Raw genomic sequence first — 20,904 nt, forward strand, 5'->3', positions numbered from 1 at the left:
CAATAAAACAAATTTTTCAAAAAAACAAAACAAAGCCCTTCCCACTCTAACAATACTATCATTGGGCAGCAAGGCTTAGCCCTTCCCATTTTCACGAAGTTGGGAGGGGGATATTGTTGCCCATGGCATTGGTAGCATTACTGTCATGAAAGTTGCAACCAGTCGGGAACGCTTAAATTTTTCTTTTCTTTTTACAGTGATTCACATTAGGCACCAGAAAACAGGTCCATCCCATTTCAGCCCTGAGACACAAAATGGAACCAGCATCTCCTCCAAATGGTCTGATAAATTAAAACCATCTGTGAGGAAGCCAAACTCTCTGAGAGACTGACCTTCTTCCATTTCACTGCTGTCTTGCTCCTCCCAACCAAGTGCCATTAACTCGTGCGCCACTGAAACCCGAAAAGCAATGGAATATCTGGATGGTGTTGTACACATTTAGCAGCGGTCATGGATTTCAGCGCGTTTCTTTCATGTGACCAAACGTACTCTGCCAGAGTCAGTGTAAAAGGATCGGGGGAAACAACTGCCGCAAAGAGCGGTCCTCTCGTCCTCCATCATCTCAGGATTAAATTTAACTCCGCTCTTGGTGAGGAGGTAAGCTTCTCCGCATCCTCCATTTTCTCTGACTCACAGACTTTGAGAGTAATAAACACAGGCCTTCGTTGTGTGCTCAAAACATCTCTGTGGCAAGAAATGGGTAGGAATCTTCCCAGGTTGTTCAAGTACCGCTGGCCTGAAGCAACACATTCACTCAGGCTACTGTTATTTCTTATACACCTACTAAATTGCTGTGGTTTGTAGAAGACTTTCTCCTACATGTTCCAAAGGCCTCAGAAGCCCTCTCCACTGTAACACAGAGCAGGGCTTTTAGTGTGGCTTCCCCTGTTCTGTGGAATAGCATTCCTGCCAAGATGCAACAGGCAACAACTATCTGCAACTTATGGAAACATCTGGAGTAATTTTTGTTCCAATAGGCTTTCCTAGCTGGATAAATATGTATTTACATTAAGTGTCTACTGCATTAGGGTTTTAGTCTTTTTTAAAAAAGGTACTTGCTGTTTTTGTATTTTTAATGTTTTTTTTAAATTATCTTACATGTAAATTGTCTTGAGATAGTTGTTTTAGAAACTGATTATATTATATAATATTATTATATTATATTATATTATATTATATTATATTAATTATATTAATTATATTATATTATATTATATTAACTATATTATATTATATTATATTATATTATATTATATTAATGATGCATCTCAAAGGGTCTTTGTCCCCTCTTAGTCTGAAGAATATTCAGGGGTCAAAGTCTAAACTTTTTTCAGTCAACTGGCTCATAGGCATGTGCTTTGGCAAAAGTGTCAGATATGACCAAACTCCATGCCCAATAGAGCTCTAGTGGGAAATGACAGCCTGGAACATTTCAGCATAAACTATTCAGAATGGAAAAATGATCATTAAAAACATTCACGAGGCCGTCAATGGGACTTAAAAGGGTTTTGAAACCATAACCAGCTTTACAAAGTCTTCCGGCGAATTCTATACATTACATTTTTACTGCAGCAATACACACATCATTTGAATGAGCACAGGATTTATATTAGACATTTTTAGGGGCAGATGGGCATTTTCCTGAGAGTACATTGCCACTTAGAATTGATTCCCATGACTACCCTCTGTTTCTCTTTGGGGGGGGGGTGGGAGTGGCAGCTCACTATGACTTGCAATCATTAGTGCTGTGAACAGATGCAGTTATGTCTGGGGGCCAGCAAGACCCTCAGAGTTCTATATATATTGACTTGGTGGATGAACTCAAAATTCTGCATGTATGTGCCATTGGCTTGTATGTAACTATCCTTGTTGCAACAGTTTCTGCACTGTGAGTTTTTCTGAGAATCAACCCTAAGGGATTGAGAAATATAAATGCTTCAATTTTAGTGAAGGTCTTTGGCTGTATGGTTTGATGACTATTACTCAAGTTACTTTTAAAACACAGAAGTGTTGCCTCATGCATTGTTCCTTAAGATTCATGGTTTACTGTGCATGGCACTGTGTGGATTTCAGATAGACCAAGGGTGCAGAACTTGTGGACCTCCAAAAGTTGCTGGATTCCAGCTCCTATCAATTCCTGTGAGGATGATCAATGGTCAGAGTTGCAACAAAACAATAACTGAAGGCCTATAGATTAATCATTATTCCCCACCTCTGAGACAGAAAACACCTAAAATAGATCTGTAGGTTGCATATCTTCCTATGAAACAGATTTATATGATAGCCTACCAGCATCATACCAGTTCATGTACTTTAAGAGATGTCACTGAAAAATGCACATTTGTCTTTTACAAGTAGCATGAGTAGTGATTATCCAAGAAGGATTGTTACATCCTGCCCTTTGAGTCACACTATGGCCATCGTATGATTACAGACATCCTGTAACACATTCTGATGCACACTTACTTGAAAGCGAGCCTTATTTTCTTCAGCATGCCCTATTCCCAAGCATGCATGCATAGGGCTATAAAGGTAAAGGGACCCCTGACCATTAGGTCCAGTCATGGCCGACTCTGGGGTTGAGGTGCTCATCTCGCTTTATTGGCCGAGGGATCCGGCGTACAGCTTCCGGCGAACCAGAGCAGTGCACGGAAACGCCATTTACCTTCCCGCCGGAGCAGTACCTATTTATCTACTTGCACTTTGACGTGCTTTATAGCATAGGGCTATAGCCCTGGTCAATTAATTATACCAGTTTTTAATTAAGCGATTACATCTGATTCCTTACACCTACATAGGAATACATATAACGGATCAAAAGTTTTTAGTTTGTTAATATAAGCAATGAATTAACACAATGCTACAGCACTTGTTCATACTTTTAGTTCTGGAGTCAGTGAGAAGGACCATAGCTCAGTGATAGAGCTTCTGCTTTTCATGAAGAAGGTCCCACTCAGTGTAAACAGCACTGAGCCAAATAGACCAATGGTCTGACTCAGTGTTAGGCAGCTTCCTATGTTCCCATGCTCCCTTTAATTTTTATATGGGGAGCTGTTTATATGAGGACAGCTAGCTTTTCTTCTGACATGGCATGTGTTCAGTTTTCTTATGGGAATCATTCTGTTAAGACAACCGTATGGTGCGGCCCTGTTGCACAGGTTTTACCACTGCCGAAATGTACATGTTAATCGACTCCTGGCAGCAACAGAAAGCCCTGACCTAATTTGTGGCCACATTTTGACTGAAGTGAGAATACTTAGTAGGCTTCCCCACCCCAACCACTTCCAGTTTGGAGGTAAAGGAAGCTACCAATTAACGTATAACTCTCTAAAGCATAAGCTTTTGAGATGAAATGTCCCCATAGGTCTGACCGCAAACCCATTGACCAAAATGAGCTGTGAATAACAAACTGGCATTCATACTGTACATTGTTTGCACAAAGAGAACAAGTTCACAGGTGGATGTCTGTCAAATGTAATAGCTTTAAATTAGGCCTTCATATTTAGAGGGTCCACGTTGGGTCTTCTAAATAACAGTTTGAATGCATTTGACACTGACTGTTCGCAGGCTTTCAGAAGCACTTCTAAAAAAACAGGTGGCCAACTTGCAGCTTCTATGTCAGACATGGGCTGCATATCTGAAGAGTTCTAAAACTGTAGCATGCCTCTTGCACGGCGAGAGCTTTCCTCCAGCAAGCAATGGCTGTCACTCTGATGTCTTTGCACACTTAAGTGGTATACAAGTGTGCCTCTGTGCCGGTCAGCGGGAGGTAAGGATTAAAATCTAACCTCACAAATGTAGAATGCGTCAACGTGCAGCCTCCAAGCTATAAATTAGACCCTTCCTTCCCCCTGACATACAGAATCTTTGCTATTCCCTCACTTAAAACTGATTTAAATGACTGTCCAGTGCTGTTTGTCAACTTGACGTCTGATTTAGATGAGGCATTGCTTGCTTTTAAATCTGACACTCACACTTCTTCCCTGACCGTCCTGCTCTTACAGCTTCCAGTTTCCCGGCACTCCTGTTCCAGAGAAAACAACAGAGGTAGAAGTGCTGTTTGGCCCTGCTACCTAGGCAGGAAGTCAGAAGGCCTGCTAGACACATCACCCTATCTTTCTTTGCTAGAATGTGTCAAAATGCTTTTCTGTGCCTGAATATTAACAGGCGCAGAAGCTATGCTCTGCGCTACCGCTCCATATAGCCTTATATGGCTGGCGCGTCTCATCAGATGGTTTCTCGCTCCAGCTAAAATTAACAGTGGGTGTTCCAAAAGTTTCATGTGTGGTGCCGTCTGGCACATAAGGGGTTAATCAAATAATCACATTGTTTTAAAAAAGGTAAATATAGCAGAAAATATTCAGGTTTGAAGATTAATATTTTTCATATTCCCTGGAATCTGAGGATAGCGGTGGTCTTATCAATACTATTGAGAAAGTTGTAAGCGTACTCCGTTTTTATGTGCTTCAGTTCAATGGAATTTAAAGGCACATAATTGCATGCAAGATTATTGCCATGTTTGCAGTATGGTTCATTTATTTTATTTTTTTGGAGGAGAGAAATCTCCAATTTACAGCTTCTTGTCCTTAACTTGTCAGCCTTCTACACTTGAAATAATGGGTAGAAGTCAACTAAACGTTACTCAGAGTATGCCCGTTGGAATTAATAGACCTAAGTTACTCATGTTCATTAATTTCAATGGGTCTACTCTGAGTAGGCCGAGTGTTGAATTCCATCCATATTCTAGAATTCCATATAAACAGAGAGTAGCTCCTATAAATTGTCTTGCATTTTGGGTTAGTGTTGGGTATGCTACGATGTCTGACCAAATGTTATTTTCAATTTAATTCAAGTAGCTGCATCGACCAGTTTTATAGCCTCAGCTATGAAGAGCCAATATTTGATAAGGACAATTGCATATTAGAAGAATACAGCCGATTAGAATCCACGTCTTGGTTTGTACTTTCTCAGAGAAACCCCTCTTTAATCAGCAGTCCTGAGGGGGGAAGGAGGGAACCCTAGGTGAACCCATAGAGCTGCCCTAAATGCTTCTAATACATTAAAAATTATACCAAGAAACCAGCCAGAAGGGAGCTCCCTCATCCCTCTCTGCACACCTCTGTTACCCCATAACACTTCATAACCATGTGGTGGTTTCGGTAGCTTTAAAGAGACTATTTTGGAACTCATGCATTTCCCCTTTCTAGTCCTTCGAGAAGTATCACACTGGCTGCTTACCCAGCTGTCAAATGAAGAGGATCGGCTAAAGGTCGCCTCTGTCATGCAAGTACAATCTAACACGAGATGCTCCTGAGCTTCAGGAATTTGTGACTCACCTGTCCGTGAGGAAACTCCCTGTCTTCTCTGCCCTTGTCACGGCTTCCTCTTTGCGGCTCCCCACAAGGGTCTACGTTGTAGTCAATACTCCTGCAACTGAACAGCTAGCTTAGAATTAGGTCATCGAGAGCCCTCTGCTCCTCTCCCTCAGTCCGTCTCGCTTTCCCCCTCTCGCTCTCTTAATCTCTCTCTTGCCCTCTCCCTTTCATAAGGTGAAAGCTTGTCAGAGAGCTGTTAGCCTGTAATAAATCCAAATGATTTTTTTTATTGGAAACTTATGGCATCTGCCTTGTAGCCACTATACTATTCCAGTACATGCCAGAGACGGCGCTGCACAAATTTGAGATTAACTCTAATTCTTTGGCATTTCATAAATCAATTCTGAAGTGTTAATTTTCTGCGGATCTGATTTCCTCTTTAAACTGAAACCTTCAAAGCTCCCCCCTTCTGGTAAAACCTTTAAATATTTCCATGAGGGGCACAACAATGTTTGTATACAGCGGCGAGACTTCCACATTTTCAGAAGTGGTGAGCACTCACAATTGTTTCTGAACCAATAGCTAAGCACTTTCCGATTTTTTTTTCTTTTTTAAAACCTTAATTGTAATTGTGGTTATTAATCTTAGAAGATTAGTTAGAACAATTAATGTTCTTATTACATACATCAGAGGGGGGACTTTTAAAAGCCTATGGTTGAAATCCTGTGTTAGTCATTCTTAGAGTAGACCCACTGAAATCAAGAGAAAAGCAGCTTCTTGTGATTTGTATAATTCTATGCTTTGCCTCGATCCTTCTATGCCAGGGTGGTATAGTGGTTAGAGTGTCAGAAGAGGACCTGGGAGACCGGGTTCATATCCCCATTCAGACATGAAGTTCACTGGGTGACCTTGGGCCAGTCACTCCTCTCAGCCTAACCCAACTCACAGGGTTGTTGTGAGGGTTGAATGAGGATGGGGAGAGCCATACTTTCCATCTTAAGTTCCTGGAAGGATAAGGTGGAATATAAATACAAAAAACAATAACATAGAACTCTCTTATGGCTTTCCTGGTCACTTGAATAAAGCGACTGGATTTGCATATGCAAAAGGCAACACTTGTCCCTCCACTGGAATGAATGGAGCAGCCTGTATTTGCAGTAGATCTCTCTGTATGTGCATCTCAACACTGAAGTGCCAAAGTTTATTTTTGGTCTTTCAGATATCATCTGCCCTGGATCTTTAGGATAAAGATGTGATATAAACTGAAAATAAAATGTATTTGCTCCAAGATGTTCTCTATAAATGTTATAGTGAGTGTAAACAAAACAACAACCAAAAAACCCCTGCTGATTGCCAACATTAACACACGAATGTTGACAATCCCAAAAAAGTTTTGCGAATATCTTAAAACATATCTTAAAACAGATTATCTGTCTCCCTGCTTTCCAAAACATAAACAAGTAAGTGCAGGTAATCACATGCAGGTGACTGTTGGCATTATTCACCACATCTCTGAGTTTTCAGACATTCATAAAACTTTGCTGAGGTTGTTATATGTGAAATGCTGTTACAAAACTTCAAACATCCCTTGTAACAAAGCACTAGGGAAAGGACAATACACAGCAAAGCAGGCATACATGTACTCCTTACTGGTTCATAGCAGCCAGGTTGTTATATAATACACATACAACTTTTATGAACATTTAGCTAACTACATTAGAATTTCTGTTATCGAAACATCTGCCATTACTCCCCATTACCCCATATAAACACTACTTATTGCTTTTCTTTCTTTTAAGCATTAGCAAATGAAGGCAAATCAAACTACCCCAACTCCAGGCTAGTTTAGGGTTGCCATATTTCAAAAAGTGAAAATCCGGACACAAAAGATGCTGAGCTCTTTTTAAGGAAATTCACCAAAAAAGCAACACTTCCAACATGGGTTTCCCCAGATATTTTTTACTGATTTTTGGAAATTCCGCTCAGATGCTATTTCTGATGGACAAATCCCAGATATGCCCAGGGAATCCCAGACGTTGGCAGCCCTTGGCTAGTTCCATAGCCTTTCTTTGGGGCCACAATCAACACCTGGCAACCCTGCAGCACCTGGGGCCTAAGTGCCTTGGCAGGAGCCATCAATGCTGAGGCATGCTCTGCCCACTACTCCCACATTAGCACTGCCAGACAAAACTTCACCAATCTCCTCCCTCTCCTCTAGGGGCTTACCTAGTGGTGGGTTTCCCATGAGATTAAAACACCCCCTGAGCTGCACTTGGCTGTTTCCCAAATACCAATGCCGCAAATTACTCAGTGTATCTGCTGCTTGGCTCTCACCACTGGGCAAGGAGTGGGGAAGACCCACTCATCCTTGGTTTGGGTCCTGTCTTTCTTCTCTTTGAAATGCGTCGCTAGCAGTAATGGTTGAAGAGGACACCAAAAACCCTTAATTGTGTGAAGCTGAAAGTCCGCTATTTAGATGGGTAATTTGGTCCTTTGGCCTAGAACACCAAATTTCTCCATGTGGCACAATTTACATCGGTGTGTCCATAGCCTCTACCATGTTAGAAGCATACCAAGCAACTGGAACCTGATGGCATCTTATCATGTTTCTATATCATAAATCTACAAACCTCCCCAAAAATCAGAATGTTCAAAGCACACAAGTGTGAATGATCTAACTGTTGACTAAAAATGGTACAGTGGTTCATTTTGGGCTCCATTGGAGGGGCTACACCAGTGTAGTGTAGTGGCTAAGAGTGGTAGACTCGTAATCTGGTGAATGGGTTCGCTTCCTCGCTCCTCCACATGCAGCTGCTGGGTGACCTTGGGCTGGTCACACTTCTCTGAAGTCTCTCAGCCTCACTCACCTCACAGAGTGTTTGTTGTGGGGGAGGAAGGGAAAGGAGAATGTTAGCCGCTTTGAGACTCCTTAAAGGGTGTGAACGGCGGGATATCAAATCCAAACTCCTCTTCTTCTTCTGCACAGCAGTGTAACACCACATCTTCAATCTAACCAATACAAGCCTTATTGCTCAACTAACTTGAAATTGCCCCTCTCTGGGTTGTGCATCTTAATGGGCTGATGACTCCACAGTGACTGTCCTATAGTGCACTTGGTGTTTGACCATCACATGTGTTTTGAAGAACTAATTGTACACGGCTATTTCTGTTTGTTCTGGATTTGGGGAAACAGTGGCACTACCGGTTGCAAAAGGAAACATGGCAACATCTGGAAGTAGTAACATGCTTCATAAAAGCAATTTGAAACCATATCCTTTACTTTTCCTGTACCGTTTTGCCTTATTGGTATAGTAAAAAGCAAATTTGTCTCAATCCAGGGCTGGCATCTCTCAGAATGGCAACAGAGCATTTCTTTGCACAGAAATTAATTTTGCCAGAAATGTATCCAAAGAGAATGTTATTGACCGGAAAGTAGGATTTCACCATCGAATACCATTTCCCACAAGAAAGAACTTGTGTGATCTTTAAATGCAAAACCTGCTAGCACTTAAGTTTAATTTTGTCACCTTCTGTGATCAGCTATAAATAGTAGAGCCAGAGCTGTCTGAGATAACTCTTGCTTGCACATGCATCCTCTTGGCTGCTGACCTGGCCAAGACACTCGCAATTCTCACACAACCAAATCCAGATCTTGTGCAAGCTCTCTTAGGGTGTGTCTAGGCCAACAGCATTTCACACAATCTGGTGTGTGAAATTGCATGACGGGGGCAATGCAGGTCTCACCACATGGTCAGGTCTGCCCCCATTTAGCACTCCCCATTTAGAGATACAAACCTATTCTATAGAGTTGTTTTCTACTGTCCCTCCCCTTAGCCTTGCCTTGTTCTTCTTTCTTTCTTAGAATCTTTTTCTATGTTTATATTGTTATAGTTCAGAACTTAACTGGTTAAATTCCCTGGTGTGTGTCACCTGCTGACGTCAGCTTACAGAAGCTGGGCGGAGACAGAAGCTTTTAGAAGCTCAGGAGGAGGAGTTTTTCCCTGTACTTTCACTTCTTCTTCTCTCTGTATCTGTGAGAGAGACATGGCTGAAAGAAGCCCTGGACTTTGATGCTGTAATGTTTGAATAAAGAGCTGTAAATAGACACACCTGTCTATGTGTGCTTGCCTGGAAACTAGGCTGCTTTACACGCTGTGCTTCTACTCTGCTACAAGCCGTGACTGAGAAGAGACAGCAGGAGTTATTGCGCAGCTTCGGAGGAAGCGTGCCGGACCGCTGTAAATGACTGATTGGGATCGTAAAGCTGTCTGAGATCGCGGCCCCATCGATCAGGGAAGATCGATATCTCCACATATATTTCAAAAGTGAATTCGGTATTTATTCAGGCCTGGGGGGAATTATGTGCTAGCCTGCAATATCTAGGAAAAGGAACCACACAGAGATTTGATTCTGGGTTAGGGCGGGTCAACACTGAAATGAAATGTCAACAGGGTGCTGCAATAAGAGTACACGGAAAAGCGACTTGGCAGGTCAGTCACTCAATCCCTCCTTCCTCATCCACTTCTCAGAGATTCTGTTCTGAGGCCTGCAGTTCCTTCAGCTGATCTGTCCTGACTGTATCAGCTTCTCTGCATTCTACTGCCAGTGGGGCTGTGGTAGAAGCAGCACTATGTAGAAATGGCATTTTGCCTGAGGTACAGAGCAGTATAAATCCCTGCTTAACTGTAGCACTTCCTGAAATTGTGTGTGTGTGTAGATATAAATATAGATATATAGATATAGATATAGATATAAGATTTATATACTGCCCTTCATTAAATATCTCAGGGTTGTTCACCGGCCCATACTTTCTGGTTGCAAACCCGAGTCCCATGTTTCAGACTGAAAATATGCCTAACTTCACTTCCAACTTAGTATTCTATTTGTCTGTTAAAATATTGACATCCCACATTTTTGAACCAAAAGGTTTACAGTATTTTTTATTTTATTTATTAAAGCAGAACCCTATATACATATATTGTATTAGCAGCCTTGACTGCATTGCTCAGGAATTCTAAGAAACAAATGGATCATTGCAATTTTGAAACCAGTGGTTAATCAATGCAGTCCTGAAAGTTACAATCCACCATCTTGATTCAAAAGACTGTCCAGGTTTATCCAAACGTACATGAAAATCTGCTGCTTGATCTCAGGCATCATCGTGAATTGGGGGGGGAGGTTAAAAATCAGTATAATTTGGATAGATGCAGTCTGCTGTCTTGAACCATTTTTATTCAAACATAGATGCAAAACTGCTTCTTGATCTCAGGAACCGGGGAGAATGAGGCAGGTGAGGACTTGTGAGGAGAAACTTGTGCTTGAATCCTTGCACGGCCAGGAACCTCACTGGGTGATCCTGGCCAAGACAAAGACATTCTTCCTTTCCTTCTCAGCCTAAACTACTTCACACGATACTCATGAGGTGAAAACAGGATAATTGCCATGAATGCTATCTTGCATCCTTGAAGGAAGGGTGGAATATAAATGTGACTACTAATTATTATTGTTGTGACTAAACACCATCATTATCTTAATCTGATTTCAATGTTAATATGCTTTTTATTCCTATTTTGGCTATCTGGAACTGTTATTATGCTGCCAATTTTTATCTTTATTATAGTACATTATATATATATATATATATATATATAAATTGGCTTATTATTTTGATGAACTCCCTGGCATCGATCTGGAATGGAGAGTAGAAAGGAGAGTTTATTTGGATATGGGATAACAAATCAACAAGGGATCTCCATCTCTAAGGCTGCATTCACAGGCCAGTTCATTCTGTTTTCCTGACGTTCCCCTGTTACTTTCCACATTATACCTGAGCTTTCACATGATGTAAAAGCCACTTCCAGAAAACCAGCAAAATCTAGAGCAAGTTCAGCACTTGTTTCTGTGATATTTGCTATTTTAAAAAAATTCGCTTGCTGTCCTGGAAATCCAGAAAATCGTGGGAGTTTTGTGTAGGGCTGTGCATTGGATCCTTTCGGAAAGTCGCTTGTGGAGCATCACCCCCCCCCCCAGGATTGCCCCTCCCCTCAACAGCTGTTGAGGGGACGCAGCAACCCCAATTTCTAACATCCCTTTCACACTGTAGTACCTTCTGCTGTGAATAAGAGTGCAACCAAGCGGTGTATAGGTACTGAAGTGTGAAAGGAATGTCAGAAATGGCTAAAACTAACACAGTGAATACAATTTCTGAGTGTAACCTAAGTCCACCGAGGCTTGTGTAGTCACATAGTTGTAAACTATTTTGAACACTGAGGTCACTGAGGTGGAAAACAATATTTCGCCATAGTAGAAGATGGTGCCATCATTCAATGCTAATACATTATCAGTGGACCACAGATTTAATTTAAGGTATCTGGCATCGACGATGACAAGTACAACAAATAGATCCTGAAGTCCAATGGTAGCACCTCAGTTAAATTCTTCTTCCACCTCATTTAATGCTCATGCAGAGATGTCTTCATGATTTTGCGAAGGAAAATGTTGTGCCTTCGCCTTGCTTCAGCTCCCCAGTCAAACAAGCCCTTTCAGCCGCTTCGCTGTCCAGTTTGCAGATCAGAACTGGAATGGTTCCGTGACTCTGGGAAACGATATTTACAGCAGTTTGCAGCTTCAAGGACACACCTCCAGTAGTATCATGTGGCAGCACAGAGCTGAGCACAGGTGGCTCCATATTTCCATCAGGGCCGACGACAATGGAATCCACAAGCCTAGCGCCTGTTCCAAAATAAACACATGGTTCGGAATTGCTACCAGAAGGATATATGTCTCAAAACACAACATGAAAAAGTCAACCCCAAAGCATAAAGACACTGCAACATGGAAACAGTTAGTTTAATCCATGTGTCATTTCCCTGCGCCAAAGGAGGAAGCCTGGATGACATAATGGCATGACATAATGGTTAGGAAGATCACACAGAAATTTGGAGGTCTGCGCCCCCCCCTAGCTTTCTTTAATGACTCTGCACATCACTTAAGGTACCATCTTGTTACTCTATAAGGGCATGATTGTACTCTCTCATGTCACACATCTGTCTAAAGACATGTGCAAATATGGTGCCTATTATATATGTTTCCTGGATTCTGCTTTAATATTCCCACTGCCCTTTCAAAACACCACAGAAAATACCCTCTTTCTCACAACCCTTCTAGATGCCTATGCTCAGAAAGAGCATGTCAAATCTGCTGAAAGATATATGTAGAACATAAATACGTCAAGACAAGACTGCATGAATAATTATGGTTATGCTTATTACAAATTGCATAGTTCAATCACTAGTTCTTCATGCTGGTCTGGATACTGGCTAGATTTACCCCTCCTGCCAATACTTCACACCTGTGCAAAATAAATTGTCCTATTTTATACATGTATATTCTGTACCTGGGGTATCAGGTGGACAGCTGTAAATTCCACTGACATCTGTGAGAAACACAACTCGCCTAGGAGAGAATTTCTTAGCGAGAACCTGCAAGAGGAAAAATTGAACAGAACCATGTAAATCTGCTTTATGTTGAGTCAGGTCTATCTAGCTCAGTTGGATCCTGCTCTCACTGGCATCTTAGCAATGCATTTTTGTACACATTCCAAATGGCTGGAGAACTGCATTGCAAAATTCAGAGAAGCACAAATTTCAGAGGATGGTTGTGTTTTGGTTTGCATATGGTTTTGGAAAGTGATAGGTTCACCATTAGAAGCACATTGAATCAAATGTCTTCCCCATCCCTAGCTGCCAGCTGAACTACCTGACAAAGATGGGAATGACCTACTAAGGATAAACACAGTGCTATTTACATATTGGTATGCATGAAATTGAACTCATCTCTCACCTCAATGATTTTATCTCCAGATAAGATGCAGCAGTGCTGCTCCGAGTCCAGAGCACAATCACCATGTAAAACTGGGACATAGCCTGAGTCTAAAACATCCTTCACTGTATCGAAACCAGCCTGGATGACATTCTTGCACGATGTTTTCCAGGTTCCAAAAGGCTGTGGGAGAAAGACAACAAAGGCAAACAATGCTGCTTGTCTCTGTCATTCAAGACAGTCATTTCCCCCCAAGCTGTTTCCTACGATCCAGCACTTCAGGTGCCAATCAATATATAATACAATGATTAAATTAACTGCATCTAACAATAAGACTTCCATCAAACTGTTACAAATGTAATGGAAAAGTCATCTTGCAATGCCAATACTGCTGACTACTTATGAATCAAGGAATATGAAAACTTGCTAATTAAGGCTACATGTTAATGCACTTTGGGGTGGTACGCAATGGCTTGTGTTGCAGACATTGGCTTATGCCACAGAGATTCTGGTTTCTCTTTTCTCCCCCTGCACCCAAGTCCTCAAAATTTTCTCCATAGGTTCTTCAACTTTCCAGAGAATTTGGAAAGGAGGGTAGGGGGGACACCCCCACCAAATCTGCTCCAGAGGTTTGGGGAATCCTCTAGAAGAGAGTTAGGGAGTACCAGGGAAGGGGGTGAGGCAGGAAGTTCCACTGCACAAGTGGAAATACTTACACTGACAGAACGAGTTAGTTGGATAGCACCCAATATGTTCTTTGCCCTGTTGCTCAAGAACAAATTGGTAGACTTCTGTTGTGTGTGGGCGCGTGTGGCACATGAAAGTCAGAAAGGAATTGCTTCCGCTTCTTTTTCAGAATAGTAGCTGCATTTGTCTATTGTACTAAATATATCTGCATACTTACTCAAGAGAAACCTCACCAAATACAAAAATGTAGGCATGCATAGGGTTGGGAATTCTAATAGGAGGTAGCTATCGTTAAAACTGAAGCAGGGCAGTGTTTATTCCAGATTAATTAATTTCAAACACTTTTATCTCTGGCTCCAAAAGGAGATGCACCTCCCAACAGGTTAGACTGAGAGAATTCATCTCTGGACCATTTTATTATTATTTTTTGCCCACTCTTGCCGTAGAAAAACAGAATAACCTAAGAAAGGAGAAACAACAGGTGCCCTTACCGAAATGCCCACAGCTGGAATTCCATGGCTTACCAGTTCTTCCGTCACCAGATGGTTTAACTGTGAGAAGCAAAAGAGTGACTTTGAAACCCCAAAAGCTTTCCTATCTCAGTTTCCTGTACTCAGTTTACAAAATGAGTTCTGTGACAGTATTCTTGGATAACAAAGGCTGGGCCGGCTAAGGAGGTGGTGGCAGCGGTGGGAAGCAGGAAAGCAAAAAGTATGTTTCTTAAGTCTTGCTTCAGATCCTTCACACAGAACACCATATCACCTTACCTGGTATGCAGTGCTGTTCTTAAACTGTTCTCACACCTGGACATGCAGGAGATTGTTCTAATGGCCAATAGCAGGGATATCCAATAACTGCGGATATCCTGGTTTTAATTTAGCACTTTCTTTTCTTTGAGCACAAAGGATGTTTTTTGGCACCAATGGCATCACATACTTTTTCTAAGTGTGCCAAAAGGCAAAAACACTACAGTAATTAGGCACACATTCACAATGCACTGGGGAGAGGGGGTTGCCTCTAGATTTCTGAGCTGGAGGGGCACACCACAGCATTGATCTGATTCTATGCCAGGTCTATGGGATCCCCTGCCCCTGTCCAGAAGTGGCACCAACAACCACAGTTAGTGCCAGAATGACCCATGCTTCAGGACCTATGTTTGGATGCTCTCGTTTCCAACACAATTAGAATTGCCTTTTGTTACATTACATATCAAAGAAACCACAGAATGCCTACAGGCAAGTTTCTAGGAAGCAGGGAGCTTGTTCTCTAGCCTTTGTCTGAAAGTAAATAGACTTCAAGATGGCTTAGCGATCTCTGATATCCTGCACACATGCTAAGCCAATTTGGGGCTTGGATGGATGAGGTTTCAGCCCTGCTCTTTAATGCCAGCTTGAATGTAATGTAACCATTTATGGCACGGGAGGAGCCATGCCAGGTACAGGCATTAGATTCCCCTGGAATGTTTGTCTGAGGCTGGACAGTGAGCAATTGCTCCAGGCTGCAGACACCTTGGACTACAGTCAAAGTAGCATCACTGCTATGATATGATGCAATGGTTCCGAATGGAGTTATCATTCAGCACCACCCTTGACATCTTTTCCTGCTTGTTGGAGCTGGAAATGTGTTTGTTTTTGCAGTCCATAAGAACACAATGCTGAAATTCTGCACAGAACCAGGATTTCTGGAATCTGTTAAATTTCAGTGTTCCTTCTCTATTATTTGAGGGTAAGGGACAAAGTACTTGGCAAGCAGGCAAGGGGAATTCTATCCATTTTAGTTTCTTTCCATTTCTCAGTTTTCCGTTCTTAAGTTCAGTTCCCCACATTTTCACATCAATTTGTGATTATAATTTTTTTAAGTCTTCATGAAAATTCATTAGCATTGTGGTATAAATTTCTCACAATATACACATTTTTGTATGCAGTTTTGCCCCAAACACATTTTTTGCAGAGCAATTTCTGTATGCCATTTTTACTAATGCATGCATTTTTATGCACATTTTACCCTAACAGATGCAATTTTGTAAGCATTTTTTCACTGCAGAATCGTACTGCAAAATCTGGAGAAGTGCAAATTCTGAAGGATGGCTGTGTTTTTATTTGCATATTGATTTGGAAAGTGTGAATTGGTTAGGTTCACCGTTAAATGTAAACTGAACCCCCATCATCATTCGTATGTATTATTAAAGTGATCTTTGTAAGTCCTGGACAGTGAGTTGTACAACACTACTATTTGTTTATTGAACATTAATCTCCTTTAACTGCACAAACCTAAAGTACCAAGATGTGTGTGAATCCCACCTGAAAAATACAGGAGGCACCCTCAGAGAAGTGGCTTGGTATCATTATTACTCTACATGCATTTGAAAGGCAGAAACATACTGGAAGGGATGGACTTGCACCACAAAGGCGTAGTAGGGTAGGAATTACTTCTGAATTAGAGGCTGGCTTGAATTTGCAATCCACAGGTCATAGAGCTGAGCTCAAATTAGCCCAAGAAGGGAACAACAGATCAACTTTGCTGTAAAGTCATAGATTCCCCATTAGCACAGAGCTTCAGATTCTGATTTCTCTCTCTTAGTTTAAGTACACTTTGATCCAGAGAGCACTGGGCTATTAACGGAACAGTGGGAGAACAGGTAGATTTCACCCTCTGTTGTTCCTTGTAAGAGATTAGTAGAAAAGTTTGGGAGAAGAGAGCAAGAGCTGTTTATCTCTATAAACCACCATGAATGAGAAGATCTGTTCTGCATTAAAGAAGCTAGCTATCAGCCATGTGCACGATACTCTGGTTTCTCTTCAGATCGCACTCAGCTATGTGCACCGAATGTTGAAACATACTCCTAGCAGCACATTTGACAGTAACTGATTTCATTTGCTTTGTGAAATCTTATCTTGTTTTACAACTTGACTACCACACGATCTCTCGTCTCGTCCATTTGCCTCAGGGCCCCAGCAGGAGCTGCAGCATAGCACAGGGGTGGACAGGCGATCTGAGAACATTTACAAGGCTGCTGAATGAAGCTGTTGGATACTGGTTGCAGATTACCTTGGTGACAGAAAGCCTGGTCAGACACAGCCCACATCTCAAATTGTCATCATCAGCTGATCTTGCTGATGTCCCCGAGGCAATGCCGTGTTCCTTTGCTTGGAAATGTCCAAAGGAGCTGGAATGAAAAAGGAATAGCTGGAGAACGATGTTGTCTCTTTTCATCTATGAGGCTATTGGAAGGCTAAATGTATAGTCTGCTCCTCTAAGGCACTCAGAGAATAAAGAAAGGTCTTGCCCCATGAGGGAAGAAACTGAATTAATGAAAGGCATGCTCACACTCGTTGTTTATGACAAGTCTCTGCTGATCTGAGGCAACTGCAATCCCTTTCTCATCCGCTTTTGTCAGAAACTATGAAATGTAGCTGAAGTGTGTGACCCATTTATGTGTAGGATTAAATGTTTTGAAAGGTAGGTAAAGGTAAAGGACCTCTGGATAGTTAAGTCCAGTCAAATGTGACTATGGGGTTGTGGCGCTCATCTTGCTTTCAGGCTGAGGGAGCCGTGTTTGTCTGCAGACAGCTTTCTGAGTCATGTGGCCAGCATGACTAAACTGCTTCTGGCTCAATGGAACACAGTGATGGAAACCAGAGCACACGGAAACACCGTTTACCTTCCAGTCAAAGTGATACCTATTTATCTACTTGCACTGGCATGCTTTCAAACTGCTAGGTTGGCAGAAGCTGGGACAGAGCAACGGGAGCTCACCCCGTGACGGGGATTCGAACCGCCAACCTTATGATCAGCAAGCCCAAGGGGCTCAGTGGCTTGGACCACAGTGCCACCCGCATCCCACTTAAATGTCTTGAACACCACAGCAAACCCTCAAAAGATATCTAAAATGGTGATGTGAAAGCTTAATCATGTATACCAGGCAGCATCTGAGCCACAGGCAAAACCAGTATTTTGTAATCTCATGTCTAATGGCTGTATGAATTGGCTCTTAATCTTTTACACTTGGCATAGTTTACTATTATTTGTCCCAATAGGCATTGTCATAACTATGTAAGCAGTCATCACAGTACAACAATACAAATTCCAGAGAGAGAGAAAGGCGGCCATGACTAGGGATGGGTGAGAAATACGATTTAGTTCACATTTAAAGGGCATGAGAGCTCTCGCTGCTGCCATGCTACCCTGCTCAACAGCTGTTGGGTGGGAAGCTGAATGTACTGCAGCGGGCTCCCCACTTACACACATTTTACTTAAGTGCATGGGGGCCTGGAACGTATTTTTCGCTCTATAAGATGCACTTTTCCCCTCCTAAAAAGTCAGGGAAAATGTGTGTGCGACTTATGGAGTGAATGCTGGCTGTGCAGCTATCCCAGAAGCCAGAACAGTGAGAGGGATTGCTGAGCGCTCCTTCTTCCAAGAGCCATGCTTCTTGGGGGCTTTTCCCCAGGAGGGAAAAGGGCAGCCCGTCACTGACGGGCTGCTCTTCTCCCTCCTCAGGGAAAAGCCTGCAAGCGCCGCACACACGCTCCATGCAGCTCGTGAAAGGGAGCGCTGAGCAGAGCCTGGGATGCATACAGGCTCTGTTCAGCGCTCCCTTTAAAGAATATTTTTTTCTTGCATTCCCCCTCTAAAAATTAGGTGCGTCTTATGGTCAGGTGCATCTTATGGAGCAAAAAATACGGTAAGTGGGGAGTCACCTGTATAGCTAAACAGGTACTCTGAACTGACTACTGGAAGACAACCAGTGGTCTAAGAATCCTGAGCTGACATATCATTTCAGACTGCTGGTGAATTCAACCTTTTAAATATAAAAGCCTCCCCACAACGAATAAAGTAGCAGAGCAAGAAGTAAAATGGGCTAGTATCTCCCTGTTGCATTTTATTTGTAAGGATTTTAAAACAACAACAACATGGGAAAACATTATAAAAATTGTGACTCCTCTTGCAACCTAGAATAGTTCAGTCCAGTCTGCCACCTTTTAATTACTGGACCACTTTCATTCTTCTCTATATGTAGATCAAGTATGAGCTGAAGTCCTTAGAAAACTACGTTCAGGCAACACAGTATTACATTCTATTTCATATTTATTCTCTGCTCCCCCCAAGTAATAAATAAACAAATGTTTTCTTAACTGCTCTGGTTGTCAAAAATAAAAAATGCAGTATTCCTTACACAACATGTTATGTATGGCTGTTTATAGCTGGGAGGGAGAAAGAAAGACCACAACGTAACAGGAAATGATTGTCTACTGGGATTCTTCCAGGAAGCATTTTATTCTAATCTAGCCCAAACCTGACTGCAGAATCCGCTCCCATGTGTAAATGTAAAGAAACACTTTCCCTACTACTGTGCTCTAAGAAATCTTAGACTGATAGGAAGAGAAGCTGCTTCACCTTTTGGAGCTTGCCAGGAGACAGCGATTAAGAGTAAAGGCTATCTGGTATGTACATGTAGCTTGGCCTTTTGCCAGTGGAAGCAATTGACTCAGGCCTGTCCAATTTAATAATAATAAAATAAAGAAAGCCAATCTTAAACACAACCTGGATGAACTAATTTGCAACCTACTCTGTTGGCCTGAACAACATCCTGACCGCAAGATTAATCCCTAGGGACACAGAAAAAGACAGAAAATTAAGTAGTGTGCAGGGATCTGACAGCAATATAGATATGAAGCAGAGTAGAAATTAGGCTGGAACAGGTACTAGAAAAGTAATTATTTGTTTGGCATGCTACAAAGTACAGGTGGCTTCAGTAAATGTGTGGAGGCTGTGGTGGATGCTTAAGATGTCGAAGTTGATTACTAGGCCAGGAGGTATAAATCAACCCATGAGAAAGACAAAAGAGGAGAATAATGTTGGTCTCTTTTTTGTTGTCCATTTTTGACTGGTGCAAATCCACGCCTTTGAAGCGAAGATAATGGGCAGCAAACAGTTTTCCGCCTTGGGCATTAATGAAGCCCAGCAGGCTCCTGTCAATCTCTTTTATTGGCAGATCAGGTGTCCCCAGATGGTCCAAAGGACCGTCTGTGACATGTTTATCTTCATGACAGTGAATGGATAATCTCCCATTCCTTAGGCCAAGTCATGTGCTTTTTAGATTCATTCAGCATAATTTTTCCCAGGCATATCTCATTTTACACTCTGCATCCTTGAACTTCCATCTTTCCATCTAGCAACTGTTTTCTACTTTGAGGGGAACATGCCCAATTTGCAGCCCAGTCGCCTATTCCTGATGGGACCAGGAAAGGAAAAGGTGCAAGAATTGCAGAAGGAGGCACGGCTGATGACACATTTATGTTCAAGCGAGGCCTATCCTGTATCCAGAGAGTCCATGGAAATCTTGGACAGCGCCCTTCAGTCCCTGAGGGGTCTCAAAAAAAGGTTCACCTCACTCTTCATGAAATGAATCCCCTGCCACATTGAAAAGGTGCTTCATTTGGATGATGTCATTAGCCACAGGAAGAGATAAAAATTGACAAGAGGCAGCAATTCTCATTCCCCCACTCCCAGTTTTAAACTCAGTCCTCCACACTTCCATATCAGTGTGCACTTTTTAAAAAGTCCTCATGAGAAAGCAGCATTTTAGTGTGGATTTCTTCTAACAGACACTTTTGGGTATGTAGTTTTGCTTAATGCACACAATTTTGCAAAGCATTTTTCCAAAATATAAAGCATATTGTACGTAACTCTCATTAATATATGCACTTATATGCACAGTTTGGTGAATGCATTTTTGTACACTTGGCTAGAGAACTGCATTGCAAAATTCGGAGAAGTGCAAATTTCAAAAAAAATGAGTGTATTTCAATTTGCACATTGTTTCAGAAAGTGGGAATTAGATAAGTTCACCTTTAAGTGTAATCAATTTTTGTCTCCATCTCTACCAACTTAGCTCCTCACCCTCAACAGGATTTTGTGCTTATGCTTTTGAAACTGAGGCAACACTAAGGGAAGCCAAATCATGGGCATACCTAACATAGCCAGATGTATCCCCAGGGCTTTTTTCCTCAGTTGTTTATGGTTTTCTTTTAAAACCATAAATTTTGCACTGGTTTTTAAGGTGTTCTTAAGGTAGAAC

General features: G+C 41.9%; 2 protein-coding genes across 2 annotated transcripts in view; both read right to left on the reverse strand.

The window, feature by feature from the left end:
- The window catches only part of IGFN1 (immunoglobulin like and fibronectin type III domain containing 1), a 46,176-nt gene extending 40,501 nt beyond the window's left edge, over positions 1-5,675 (reverse strand). The window contains exon 1 of the mRNA XM_081915458.1: positions 5,337-5,675. The gene's annotated coding sequence lies outside the window, so the exon portion shown is untranslated. The remainder of the gene's footprint in view (positions 1-5,336) is intronic.
- A 5,977-nt stretch (positions 5,676-11,652) lies between these two features.
- The window catches only part of LOC309371620 (uncharacterized protein), a gene marked incomplete at its 5' end in the record, with an annotated part of 28,981 nt that continues 19,729 nt past the window's right edge, over positions 11,653-20,904 (reverse strand). Inside the window, 5 exons of the mRNA XM_081914472.1 lie at positions 11,653-12,047; positions 12,712-12,796; positions 13,158-13,319; positions 14,315-14,374; positions 16,872-16,989. Coding sequence (XP_081770598.1) covers positions 11,791-12,047; positions 12,712-12,796; positions 13,158-13,319; positions 14,315-14,374; positions 16,872-16,989 — 682 coding nt within the window. The 3' untranslated portion in view covers positions 11,653-11,790. The remainder of the gene's footprint in view (positions 12,048-12,711; positions 12,797-13,157; positions 13,320-14,314; positions 14,375-16,871; positions 16,990-20,904) is intronic.

This window comes from Podarcis melisellensis (genome assembly GCF_964234715.1).
Source record: "Podarcis melisellensis genome assembly, chromosome: 6".
NCBI lineage: Eukaryota > Metazoa > Chordata > Lepidosauria > Squamata > Lacertidae > Podarcis > Podarcis melisellensis.